The sequence below is a fragment of the Leptodactylus fuscus genome, chromosome 3, assembly GCF_031893055.1.
Source record: "Leptodactylus fuscus isolate aLepFus1 chromosome 3, aLepFus1.hap2, whole genome shotgun sequence".
NCBI lineage: Eukaryota > Metazoa > Chordata > Amphibia > Anura > Leptodactylidae > Leptodactylus > Leptodactylus fuscus.
Window position 1 is genome coordinate 219,005,167 of NC_134267.1, and position 13,986 is coordinate 219,019,152.

At 45.9% G+C, this 13,986-nt stretch overlaps 1 protein-coding gene across 3 annotated transcripts in view; it reads right to left on the bottom strand.

The window, feature by feature from the left end:
- KLHL29 (kelch like family member 29) overlaps positions 1 to 13,986 on the bottom strand; it is a 748,452-nt gene that overhangs the window by 38,112 nt on the left and 696,354 nt on the right. For all 3 annotated transcript variants that reach the window (XR_012715345.1, XM_075269192.1, XM_075269191.1), the window contains exon 13: positions 7,119 to 7,312. Coding sequence is in view for 2 of the 3 variants with exons in the window: in XM_075269192.1 (XP_075125293.1) it covers positions 7,119 to 7,312 (194 nt within the window). In the remaining variant the exon portion in view is untranslated. The remainder of the gene's footprint in view (positions 1 to 7,118; positions 7,313 to 13,986) is intronic.

A 13,986-nucleotide genomic window follows, 5' to 3' on the forward strand; every position in this document is an offset into this window, starting at 1 on the left:
GCCCACATTTCAGATCCATTTCCTCCTCACCACTTCTATTATCTTCCCTTTTAGCTTTATTAGAATGATTTTTTGGCATTCATTCGCCGGGCTGTAGGTTTTCTGCTTTGCTTTAAATTACCGTCAATTACTCCTGTATTATTATGACTTCTATTAACCAAATTTGGGCTCCCGGGATCCACATTCATCTTTAAGGCCGCGCAGTGTTTTGATGCATAATGGCGCTCCTATATTTACAATAAAACCCTTTTTATCAGTTTTGAGTATTTCCTGAAAGCTGCGAGGCATATTCCTCACCATGATTTTTTTTTTTTTTTCGCGGTTCCATATCGGAACAAACCTGACAAAACACATTATCTTCGTCTTCGTCGAACTTGCTGCGCTTTTGTTATGGAAATCCTTAAGTGCTTTTTGGTTCCAGGTAAAATGAATACAGAAGACTGTTTGCAGGTTGATTAACAAAAACGTCCCCACTGTGATTTGTCTTACAGTGAGCGCATCGCGGGACGGCCGCACGTTTATTATATTGTGGTAATGCTCTGGAGGATAATGTCTCATTAGGACACCACCGGCTTCTGCTTTACTATTCAGGACAGGACACGCACAATGGCTCCTTGCTGAAAAGGGTTCACGCACTTACAACAAACGCCAAAGTAATTATCCGCCGAGGCTTTCAATGTAGACTAATGGACGGCTCCCGGGACTGCCATAGGAAGAAATAAATATGCATCTATATCTCTATGTATACACAGATGTATATGTACTCACACGTCTGTGATAATGCTTTATTATGCAAATAGACCTGATTATACTTTGCTTTTCCGGTTGTATGGGAATAAGTCTTAATCCTCGCAGAATGGAAAGTTCTCCAACTTTTTAATATACATTGTATAGTCATTCATTCCAGTTTTCAAGATATGAACTTGCTGTCGGTATGTCGGAATATTCTTGTGTACGCAGTGGCGTAAATAGGAATAGCGGGGCCCTGTGGCAAATTTTTGAAATGGGGCCCACCCCCCATGACCAACGCCGAAGATACCAACCGACCCCCCCATTCCTGCACACACTATTATGCCCCATAGTGGCCCCTGCACTTAGTATTATGCCCCATAGTGTCCCCTGCACACACAGTATTATGCCGCATAGTGGCCCCTGCACACAGTATTATTCCCCATAGTGGCCCCTGCACACAGTATTATCCCCCATAGTGGCCCCTACACACAGTATTATTCCCCATAGTGGCCCCTGCACACAGTATTATCCCCCATAGTGGCCCCTGCACACAGTATTATGCCGCATAGTGGCCCCTGCACACAGTATTATTCCCCATAGTGGCCCCTGCACACAGTATTATGTACCATAGTGTTCCCTGCACACACAGTATTATGCCCCATAATGGCCCCTGCACACAGTATTATTCCCCATAGTGGCCCCTGCACACAGTATTATGCCCCATAGTGGCCCCTGCACACAGTATAATGTCCCATAGTGTCCCCTGCACACACAGTATTATGCCCCATAGTGGCCCCTGCACACACAGTATTATTCCCCATAATGGCCCCTGAACACAGTATTATCCCCCATAGTGGCCCCTACACACAGTATTATATCCCTTAGTGACCCCTATACACAGTATTATTCCCCATAATGGCCCCTGCACACAGTATTATGCCCCATAGTGGCCCCTGCACACAGTATTATGCCCCATAGTGGCCCCTGCACACAGTATTATGCCCCATAGTGGCCCCTATAGACAGTATTATGCCCACTGTGGACACTCATGAACAATTATTATACTCTGGGGCTATTATACTCTTTTCAGACCCCAGAGTATAATAATCGGAGACCGAGGGGGATACCAACATAAAAAACACTGCTATTTACCTCTTCCTGGCTCCTCTGCACTCCTTGGTGGTGTTGGCCATCTTCAATGACATCCGGGACATCACATGATCGAGGACACAGACTCTGATCATATGACGTCAGGAACATCACAGAAGTAGACCAGAAGCCTGTCTGGAGCATGGAGAGGTAAGTAACAGCAGTTTTTATTTTCGTTTACCTCTCTTGGGCCTCCTATCATTATACTCGGGGGGTTGGAAAAGGCCCCAGAGTATAATAATAGTGTTTGTGGGGCCGCGGCGTTACTTACCGATCCCAGACCCTGCCAGGATCGGTAAGTAAATAGGGCCCATTACCATCTGGAGTAACTCCAGCCTATAACGGCCTATTGAGAAGAAAAAAAAACTGCGGTAGCGGCTGTCGCTGGGCCCCTAATGTCCTGGGCACTGTGGCAGCTTCTACCTCTGCTACCCCGGTAGTTACGCCCCTGTGTGTACACTTAGAGGATTAATCCCTGTTCTGACCTAATACTTCTCACACTGTATCCAGTCTAGGCAAACCTCTATAAGGCATAGTGCCAGGGTCGGACTGGCCTGCCGGAGCACCGGGTGATCCCCCGGTGGGCCCCAGGCCCCGACTATATTTTTGATCATTTTGTTTAAGAAATCGTATAGGCAGGGGAGACCGATCGGGGCCCTGACATTGCAATTCGGGCCCCTGCCCAGGAGGACGTTTAGCCTGGTGTCCTGTCGGTCGCCTACCTACGCAGAGCTGCCGGATACATGGGCGCGGGAGAACGTCTGTAGTTGGGCCCGCCCCCATGTATCCTGGAAACGAATTGGCCAATCCAGCCGCAGCTCTTTTTCTGATGCGTCAGAGCAGAGCGCGGCGGCTGGATTGAAGAAGCGGAGGCCAGACCTGCAGACAGTGACAAGGTAAGTGGGAATTTTACAATTAAAAAAACCCTGCTTTTATTGTCCCCTATTTTGCCCCCCAAATCTTTCAAATACTACAACTCCCAGCAGCTCCAGATGCCCTGGAGCTGCTGGGAGTTGTAGTCCACCCACTCCATAAGTAATGTCTCACTGTATTGTTATGCTGGAGCCCTAGAAAAGGTCACCAGCATAACAATAGAGTGGGACATTACCTATGGGGTGGGTGGACTACAACTCCCAGCAGCTCCAGGGCATCTGGAGCTGCTGGGAGTTGTAGTGCACCCACCCTATAGATAATGTTCCACTCTATTGTTATGCTTGTGCCCTTTTCTAGGGCTCCAGCATAACAATTTCCAAGTTGCAGAAACCACTCAGGACTTATGCCTGTCACTTTGAAAATGGCTGACACCTGGCGGACTTCATTATGTTAATGAGGTCTGCCACTGTCTGGGTGTAACCGCCATTTTGACAGCCCACCTCTCCGTCATTCTGGTCCCATGGTGGACCTGTATGACGGAGAGCTTGCCGCTGTTGTGAACCTAGCATTAGGCTATGGCTACACTATAACTTCTGTCATGCAACCAAAGATGTGTCGCCCTGTGATTCTTTCCCTTATGTTAGTGAATGGAGTCACATTGCAACCTGACGGACCCAATGCGACTTCATTTACTAATGTGAAAGAGTCCCAAAGTGACACTGGTTGCATGACGGAAGTAGTAGTGTAGCCATAGCCTTATGCTACGTTCACAACAGCGGCAATCTCTCCGTCATACAGGTTTTTTTTTTTATCTTTCAGGTTATGATGGATTGCTTGGATTACATCGGATTCGTTGGACTCCATCGATGATCAGATGATCATCGTTTTTGTTTTTTTATAATAAAATAGTCAACGAGGGTTGTCTGAGGGCGTTTTTATTTCAGTAAAAAAAATTTCTCTCATGTCTCTTGATTTTTTTTTTTTTTTTAAATACTTTCTTACCCCCTTAGTAATGGCGACTGTCTGATAGACAGCATCCATTACTAAGGTGTGGCTTAGTGTTAGCTGGTGAATAGTCTAGCACTAACCCTCCAATTATTACCCCGGTACCCAACACCATCAGGGGTGCCGGGAAGAGCTGGGTATCGTCCAATACCCAGCTGTCTAAAGAGACTGCTGGGGATTGGGGTGGTCGCAGGCTGGTATTATAAGGCTGGGAAGGGCCAAAAACCATGGCTCTTACCACCCTTGTAATGTCAGGCTGCTGCTGCTTGTTATATCTGGCTGGTTATGAAAAATTGGGGGGACCCTATGTCATTTTTTTTTCTTATTATGAAGCAACATAGAATCCCCCCAATATTTCTGAGCCAGACAGATATAACAAGCAGTATCCTGACATTACAAGGGTGGAAATGGCATGGTTTTCGGCCCTTTCCAGCCTTATAATACCAGCCTGTTGTTTTCGGCCTTTTCCAGCCTAAGGGTCAGTGCACACTGAGTTTTTTGGTGCTCATTTTGAGTTCTATTGGGAGGCTTTTTTTGGAGGCTGATTTTGAGGCGGATTTAGCGTCAAAATAAGCACTGACCCTAATAATTCCAGCCTGCGACTGCCCCAATCCTCATCAGTCTCTATTAAACAGCCGGGTATTGGATGATAACCAATTCTTCTCAGCGTTATGTAGCGGGGTAATAATTGGAGGGTTAGTGCTAAAATATTCACCACTAATGCTAAGCCACACCTTAGTAATGGATGCCGTCTACCAGTCACCATTATTAAGGCGTAAGAAAGTATTTATAAAAACTCAAGACGTGAAAGAAATTTGTTTTTATTGAAATAGACAAATCGTTGACCATTTTATTAAAGAATTTAAAAAAAATAAAACAAAAATGATGATCATCGATGGAATCCAACATAATCCAATGGATCATCGTAACCTGAAAGAGAAAAAAACACAGCATAAGGGGCCATTCACATGGAGTAACGCCTTACGTGTATCAGAGGCGTACACGCCGGCGTTACGGCAGGGCTGCTGAGCACTTCCCATTCACTTCAATGGGAGCACTCATAACGCCGCCGTAACGGCGGTGCTACGAGCGCTCCCATTGAAGTGAATGGGAAGTGCTCGGCACGTACGCCTCTGATACACGTGAGGCGTTACTCCATGTGAATGACCCCTTATAAAGAAAAATTATACTCATGTTACGTGCTCACCCGTTCGAACTCCTGCACCATTCTCTTGCTGCATTGTACAGTGCAGGAGGCCTGTCTGCTTATGAGTACCTGCTCCTGGTCTCTTGTCATTGTGTTGTTATTGTTAGGGTGCATTCACACAGAGGAAAATACTGTTGAATTTGGTGTGGAATCTGCATTAGATTCAGCGCTAAAAAAAAAGCCTCCCATTGACTTCAATGGGTTGCTTTGCAGAAAAAGGAACCCATTGAAGTCAATGGGAGGCTTTTTTTTCAGCGCTGAATCTGTCACAGATTCCACACCAAATTCAGCCATTTTCCACCGTGTGAATGCACCCTAAGGGGTGTTTGCATTGTGTTTGAAAGCTTATCTGCCAATCAAGCCTGAGACGGGTTCTGGGCTTCCTTAAATGTTTGCTGGATATTGTCTCTGACTTTGCTTTGTCCTTGCTCTTGTTTTGTATTTACAGATCTCTGCTTCTTGGCTTATTGACTACTCTTTTGGATTGTGATTTGGTACTGTTTTGCCTCTCTGGTTTGACCTCGGTTTGCTGAGGTTTGCTCGGTTTGCTTCCCTACTGCCTAGGGGAGTTGAGGCAAGTAGAAATTGGCTTCTATTCTGGTGCAGAATTCTGTCACATCTGAATGAGCTATGAAGGGACGCATAAGCTATAGATGAGTCCCTGTGTGATTGTTACTCCTGTCAATATTCACCATGATATTCACCATGCATACCCATATATAAAATAAAATATTTTTTTCTATTCAAAGACAGTAAACCAAGGCGCAGCTAAAAGTGATCAATTTAGTACAAATGACAATACAGTTCTGTTTTGCACACTGTATTGTGTGTGAAAATGCACTTTAAACGTGCATAATGGCAAAAACTGGACGGGCAATATTTAATATGGCAGTAGGGTGGGCCCCTGGAAATAATCCCACTGGTGGGCCCTAGGCACCCCAGTCCGACCCTGCATAGTGCTATAACAGATGGCATACAGACCCATTCATTTCTATGAGGGCTGTAGTAGGATCAAGCCACTAATTATGGAGCAGGTACTATTCCTGACCTTCTTTACAGCTCGGTCCGTCTATTCTATTGATAGGGTCCATGGAAAACTCCCATGTCACCCATCTGCTGTCTGTCCCAGCACACACAACTACCATTGTGTACATGGGGCTACATAGCCTGGTCTTCAGGGTGGTAGAATTCACCTGTACTGGTGCATTATAGCAAACTATCGGGGCATGAGCTAAAGCCAGATATACACATTAGACTTTTGTCTGTCGAAATGGCCAATTTGGCCAACAAATGGCCGACTGTCACATGGTGGAATCTTTGTTACAAATGATCCGATCCTCAACTGCATGATGGCCGTCCAAATTGTAAAATGTATGGCCATAGCTAAGTAGGTTAGATAGCAGGACTGAGCCACTGGAGACACCCATGGAGTTTTTGTTGCTTTTTTGGTGTAGATTTTGCAGTTTTTTTCTTGGAAAAAACAATTGTGGATTCAGCAGGAAGGAGACGTATAAGTCCGTCCTTTATACGTCCCATTACTTTTAAATCCGCTCTTGGCTTTGGGTCAAAAAAGCATAAAAATCTGCACCACAAAAACTACAAAAACTCTATGGCCCCGATTTACTATTGTGGATATGACTAGACACTGGTGTGAACATGGCATGTCTCTGGTGCATCTAGGTTGGGCTATAAATCTTCCTACCTGATATGTGGGTGCGGATTCTCATTAAAAGGGGTGTGAGTTAAATGCTGCACCATGCTGCACCAAAATGGGCCACAATTACATCAAAAATTAGTGACTGTGATAAATCTGGTGGATTTCCAGATGGCCTGTTTATATTTGCACTGTCTAGTTAATAGTAAATGTAGGTCTATGTATATCCAGGCTGAGGGTAGATAACATGACCTGTTGTGATCTTCTGCTGATTTGGGGGCAGAATCCGTCTTCAAAATCAGCGTCAGATTCTACCACGTCAATGGGCCCATAGATGGACAGGTATTAAAAACTGAATTTAGAACATTTATGAACATAGCCATAAACCACAATTCTGTATGTAAATCCTCGTTTTTGTAAGACTCCACCTCTTCTAGGTCCTAAAAATGAAGACTAGACCAACAGAGAGGCCACGAGCGATATCACGTAGGAACTTACCGATCATAGGCGATTCTATAAAGCTCCATGTGTTGGTCTGAGGCACATAGGACTGCAACACTCCGGCCGCCCTGCCCGCTTCGTTCACTCCACCAAACACGTAGATCTTTCCCCCACAAACAGTGGCTGCCGCAGAGTGTACCGGTTTAGGAAGAGCAGCTACCGTCTCCCACTGGTTGATAATTGTATCGTACCTACGAAAAACAGGATAAAGTGTTGTTAGGGAAGACTGATATAAAAAAAAAATATATATATAAAAATATTAATCATTTACTTTTTTCTGGGGTAAAGGGATGTAGATAGCTCCGATAAAGCTCCAATAATTCAAGGGGATTTCCATTTGGTTGACCATCTGGAGTTGTACAAGTTTAGAAAAAAGATGGCTGCTTTCTTCAAAAAACAGTGCCACACATGTCCATAGGTTCTATTTGGTACTACACTCCTCGAGCAGTTAGTGGGCAGGGGTCCTAGGTGTTGGACCTCCACTAATCAAACATTCTAAGGGTAGGTTGTGAATATGTAAACTCACTGTGTACCAGTCACTGCAAAGGAACTACACCATGGCCACCTACCTGGAAAGAATACGCCACCCCAAACACAGACAGACCCTGAGCCAAAACAGACTGAGCGCCCACAACCTGGAGATGGAGCCGGGGCGACACAGGCAGACGTACAAGCCATGGGAGAATAGACTGTGCCAACACTGTGACCAGGGGGCCCTAGAAGATGAGGTTCATTTCCTGCTACACTGCACCAAATACTCAGCTGTGAGGGCCGTCTACTACCAAAGGCTCTCTGCCCACATCCCAGACTTCATATCTGCAGATGAGAAGAGGAAACTCTACATCCTACTGGGAGAAGAAGAGGCCACTGCGGAGATCGCTGCCCAATACGTGTCCAGCTGTCACCAAATAAGAGGAAGATGAGACTCCACGGACTGTTATACCCCAAACCACCCACCCCACCCCACCTCCCCATATAGTGGTCACCAACTAAGAGGAAGATGAGACTCCATGGACTGTTATACCCCAAATCAGCCACCCCACCCCCCTCGTACTCTCCCCCTCGACGCCAACTCCCCCCACACACACACTTTACTAGCTTTGGCGATGCCAAATATCCATTCGGACGTGCCAATAAAGCTTATTTGATTTGATTTGATTTGGAAAACCCCTTTAAGATGGGGCATTCAGAGCATTATCAGATATATCTATTCCAACCTGCCAATGGGAAATGAAGCCCGGTACCAATCTATTTACGTAGGAGACTCAGGAGCCCCTATTCTTCTGATCGGGACCCCTAGTTATCATATCTTTATCTCCTATCTCGTTTCTCCATTAGATGTTATCATTCATGACTAGGCCATGTCATGCCCTTCAACGTATTCTCCATCTAATACCGGCACACCCAAAACAAAGAGCATGTATGATTTTTTGAATGAGCTGGCGTACGGCATTCAGGGCACATCCGCGCTCGGTCCACAGTCGCTCCATGAATACATCTGACCTTTCCCGACTCTATTCTTGTAAATCAATAAGGCAGCTCTCCAGCAGTAACTATACAGGGATAAGCTCTTATTTTACTTAAACATTTTATTCAGTGGAACTGATCAGATCCGTTAAATAGTGCAACACGATATCTCTCTCCGCCAACCATTAATTGGCTTTCTTAAAAGGAGCCTTTGGTCTTACTACTGGGATGAATCTTACACTCTCGTGGCTCCTTAGCTGGAAAAAAAACCTGTTTCTCATCTACAAGTAAAATGTATGTGCTCCGTATAAAGTGGATTGTACAGGTTTAAAAAAGATGACTGCTGGCTTCAATAAACAGCGCCACACCTGTCCACAGGTTGTGTTTGTTATTACAACCCCTATAGCAATGGTTTAGGGTATAATATTCTATTTTAGCACTGTAGCTCTGACTGTTCGGGTTGTCTCCTGACAATAGGCCACCATAAGATCAGTAACAAGTCAAAGCATGAGTAGTGGAAGAAACTTTGACGATTGGGTCCTGGAGTTCATCTCAAGGCTTCAAGTAAGAGGACCTTCCTTATACAAAAGACCAATGTGTTTGACTAATACCGTATTTTCCGGACTATAAGGCGCACATAAAAACCTACGATTTCCTCAGAAATCGTAAGTGCGGCTTATAGTCCGGTGCGGCTTATATATGGATGGAAGCGCCGGCAAAGACTGCGTGCCGCTTCCATACATACATAAAAGGCACCGTAAGGGTGCATTCACACTACCGAACGCCGGCGTGTATCACAGCCGTACACGCCGGCGTTACAGCAGGGCTGCCGGACACTTCCTATTCATTTCTATGGGAGCAGGCATGCGAGCACTCCCCATAGAAATGAATGGACAGACACTTCCCATTCATTTCTATGGGAGCCGACATGCGAGCGCTCCCTATAGAAATGAATGGAAAAAAGCAGTCCATTCATTTCTATGGGGAACGCTCGCATGTCGGCTCCCATAGAAATGAATGGGAAGTGTCCGGCAGCCCTGCTGTCACGCCGGCCTGAAACAGAACGTGAAACTTACCCAGCGGTGCAGGGCGGGCGGGCGGGCATTCAGGCCTCCTCTGCCTCCGATGTTCCGTCCTTCTCCTCCGGCGCTCGCTGATAATGGCCGGGGCGCATGCGCAATATCATAATGCTTCTACTGCGCATGTGCCCTGGCCATTATCAGCTTGCGAGCGCCGGAGGAGGACGGAACATCGGAGGAAGAGGAGGCCTGAATGCCCGCCCACCCTGCACCGCTCGGTAAGTTTCACATTCTGTTTCAGGCTTTTATTTTAAAACGGGGGGGGGGGGGGGTAGTTTAACCTAACGTTTACGGTTGGGCTCTATCAGCATGATTTTGCTGATAGAGCCCCTCCTCGCCTGCCGAGCGCTTCCAATAGAAGCGGCTGGCACGCGGGGGGTTAAGCGGCCGCTGGCAAAGTCTGCCTGCCGCCGCTTTCAATAAGATAAGAGTCCGGTGCGCCTTATATATGAACCGAGACGGACTATAAGGCGCTCATGGGCAATGCGGCTTATAGTCCAGTGCGCCTTATAGTCCGTAAAATACGGTAGCTTATAGTTCCTGGTCACTAATAAAGAATAGAAGGGAGGTGGAAGTGTCTTTATCGGGTTCTGGGGGTTAAAAGGATGATGCTCCCCTAACACACCAACTTCTTGACCTAAACCGTGGGTGAGAATTAAGAAGTGAGTCTGAAGATGGATTCATAAGAACCAGTCTTGAGACCACCAGGTTGGTAACAGGTTCCCATAGATGTTCTCCTGTGACTTTGCAGGAAAAGGAACCCTAAACAATTTATTCCTATATCTATATAGAACTGTGGGGCTCTCACATATCATGAGCGATCATGTCTTCTTTTGTTGCAGAGGCCCAACAGTGTTGCTACCGCTGCCCATCCTTCCTGTGATCCTAGATGTTCCGACTCCTGGTTTTGCCCCGTAGGCCAGGTACATTGTCACAAGCCATATCTTGCACTAGGGCAGTAAAGTGAGTTGTATTTACCTTGTCTTGATATGCACACATGAGCAGGATCCTGAGGTCGCCCCATCTCTATTATCTATATAGGAATGTGAATACAGTTCTTAAACCTCCGTGTGATGCCAAACCAGCCGGTAGGTAGAAGATCATCACTGAGATCCTCCTACCACCATGGTGGCCATGTAAGTGCCTAATTTGGTTTGGTGCACATAATGGCATCATACAATAAATGTATAATATCTCAAGTAATTTTACTACGCCAAGCCTCCCACCAACCCAAAGTTGTCACATCCCTATCATGTTGACCTCTTCCCTGTCCTTGTAAGTACTAAGAAGGTCTTCTTCTGAGTGTATTTTTTTCAAGACAACATTTTGTATCCACATTGAAGCTATATAAAGAACTCTACAAAATCTAATCTGTTTTTGGATGATGTCCCTGTGAGGGTATAAGAGGATTGACTAAGGTGGCATTATCTCAGTGGTCTATGAGTGGATGAATACCAATGCTTCTATTTCTCTCGTATTGTTTTTAAATCATAAGCTTCCATGATTACTGGTGACAGTTCTTTGGGTCACCAGGGTGCAGAAATTTCGGCTTCGCTCATTTACAGGCACCTGGGCCGGTGTACAAGATATGAATCAGTCTCCATCGGGAGAGGCTGAAGCAATAGCAGCTGCTTCACTCGATGCCGGATCATTTCGACTTCTGAAGACTGGTGTAGCATTGATGTCATTGAGAATACTCCAAGTTGAGGTAACTTCATAATGCTGCTATTTTTGGTCATTGAGGAATCTTGGAAATGGACCTGACAAATCTCAGGAGCGAGGCAGCCAAAATGCCTAGGAACATGATGCTCGCGCCGTAAATTTTTGCTTTGTGTTTTAATGATGTCTATGGAAGATTTTTTTGTTGGACCATTAGAAAAAGAGTATATGAAAATAGTTTGTAAAAAACTCTTTTTTATGCCCTTGGCCTGTGTCCTAGTCCACCGGGAAGGCAGAGCTGTCTCCGAACCAGAAGTGGAGTTTTTAAAGTCAAATTGACTATATCGTAGATCAATCAGTCAGTCCAAATTAAATGAGCATGTTTGTGCACAAATCGCTAATAATGAGACAGACACAGAGTTCCGTATCAAACCAGCCATGCTCTTCGCCCATCTCAGCATCACTGGCTCTTTATTGAAAGTACACACACTTTAGAGACAAAGAAAGGAGGGGTTAATGCATCCTTTGGAATTCCTGAGTGTTGTCCATCTCCCATTGGCTCCAAACTTCAATGTCCAGCCAGACACCTCCTTGCTCCAGTCTGTGGAATTCTGTTACAGGGTGTGTCAATGAGCAACCAAGCTCCATCTTGGTTTTAAGATCCTTTGTCTCAGATCCATGCAACCTCATTAAGGAAAAATTAGTATTTCCAAAACACATCATACATATAAAGTATATGAAACTTGATTCATGTTCTCAGACTTGACAGAGTTAACAAGGGATTCTGGACTCTGACATTATCCTTCTTTTTTAACACATTCACCATGTAGGACAAATAACATAATACTTTAATAGTTTGGACGTTTCTGGACATGGCGATACCAAATCAAGAACGGCGTAGAGAACGTCACCAACTGAGCCTTAGGCACCGGCCTTAATATAAAGATGTTCTGGTGTAGATTCCTGATATAACTCAAGCCAGCTTTCAGGTATGGGTTATAGTAAATTTTTGGCCAAGAACTCCCCTTCTCGATCTGCCTTGCTCTATACCCGTGATGGCGAACCCATGGCACACGTGCCACCTTAATGGCTCACTAATGGGGAATCTGGTACAGATTCCCTGTTAGTGAACAATCGCTGCTTTCAACTGCATGTGCAAATGTACATACGGCTGAAAGCTGTGTAGGCTGTGGTCCACGCGACCGTGGCCTACACTGACTGCAGAGTGGGACCTCTGCCCCGACGCAGGCGCGATGACGTAAGTCATGAGCGCCTGCAGGCACAAGAAGGAGGACACCTGGCTGCTCTTCATGGGATTTCTTTTAAGTATAAGGGCTAGTTCATAGGGGGCTCCGCGTGAACACATTCCATCACAGTTTTTCGCTCCGGATCAGGCCCAATTGAATGGGCCTAGTCTGGAGGGTGGTGTCGCCGCAGAATCAGCTGCGGAATACTCCTGAAGAAAGGGCAGCTTGCTTCTTTTTTTCTGTGAGTGGGAACAACGCTAGCGGGCTACATAGACTTCTGTTGTGAGGGGGTGGATTTTGAGGTGGATTTGGCGTCAAAATCCGTCCCCTCTTGCCCTGTGTAAACTAGACCTAAGGCTTAGTTCACGCGGGGGGCGGTGGGGCAGATATTGGTATTGAGAGTGATGTGTGGAGCCGCGTCACTCTCGGGTCAAAACCTGCCTGGCACGACTGTCACGGTCGCGGCATCTCCCTCCGGAGTCAGCTCAAATGAATGGGCCAACTCCAGCGGTTGCTGCCACCAGGCGACGCTGCGGCTCAACGAGCTGTGGAATCTGCCTGAAGAAAGGGCAGCTCGCTTCTTTTTGTGGAAAAAAGAAGAGTGGCGGTCTCCATAAACCACCATTGTGAGGGGGCGGATTATGACGTGGATTATGCGCCATAATCCGTCCACTCTGTGCCCGTGTAAACGGGCCCTAATACTGTGTTTGTGTGTAAGGGAGACTACTATGGGATTTGAGGCAAGAGTTGGCCCACAGCCTTCCTTTTCTGCCTTATACAGATGGCAGGGCCAAGGAGTAGACTCTAAGGCTAGGTTCACACTAGCGTTCAGTCTCCGTTTCATGATTACCATTCTGCCTGAAAAATCCGGAAAGACCCCATTATTGTCTATGGAGTCTGTGGGTATCCACGGGTAGCCTCTTTTTAAGCAGATTGGGTTTCTGTGTTTCGGGTCCCCAAAGAACAGAACCCCAGCGCAACCTAATTGGCTAAGCACTTTACAGTATGACATCACAACACCGGGCACTGTGATGTCATCAGCATCCACCTCAAGGTGTATACAAAAGAGATATTATACTCTGTCGGGTTCTTTAACACCAAGAACTGATTTTTTTTTTGCTTGTTCCTTATTTCCGGTGTAATCCATCCTACAGACATGTTCAAGATGAGCGCTCAGCGAGCAAATGATTACAAGATGGCTGCGTATTCCTGTCTGGACACGGGATCACTGATACACCATCAGAGCGCTAAATTAGTTTTGCAGTCAATGGTATTTGATTTGATTGGGTTGGTGACCGTAAAGATGTACAGTTAATAAACTGTAGATGAAGATTCATTTTAGACAATGCCGTGAGTTCAGTTGCATCACTTTTCTTGCTTCCGAGATGCCGTAATGTGGCAGTGATTCAAAAG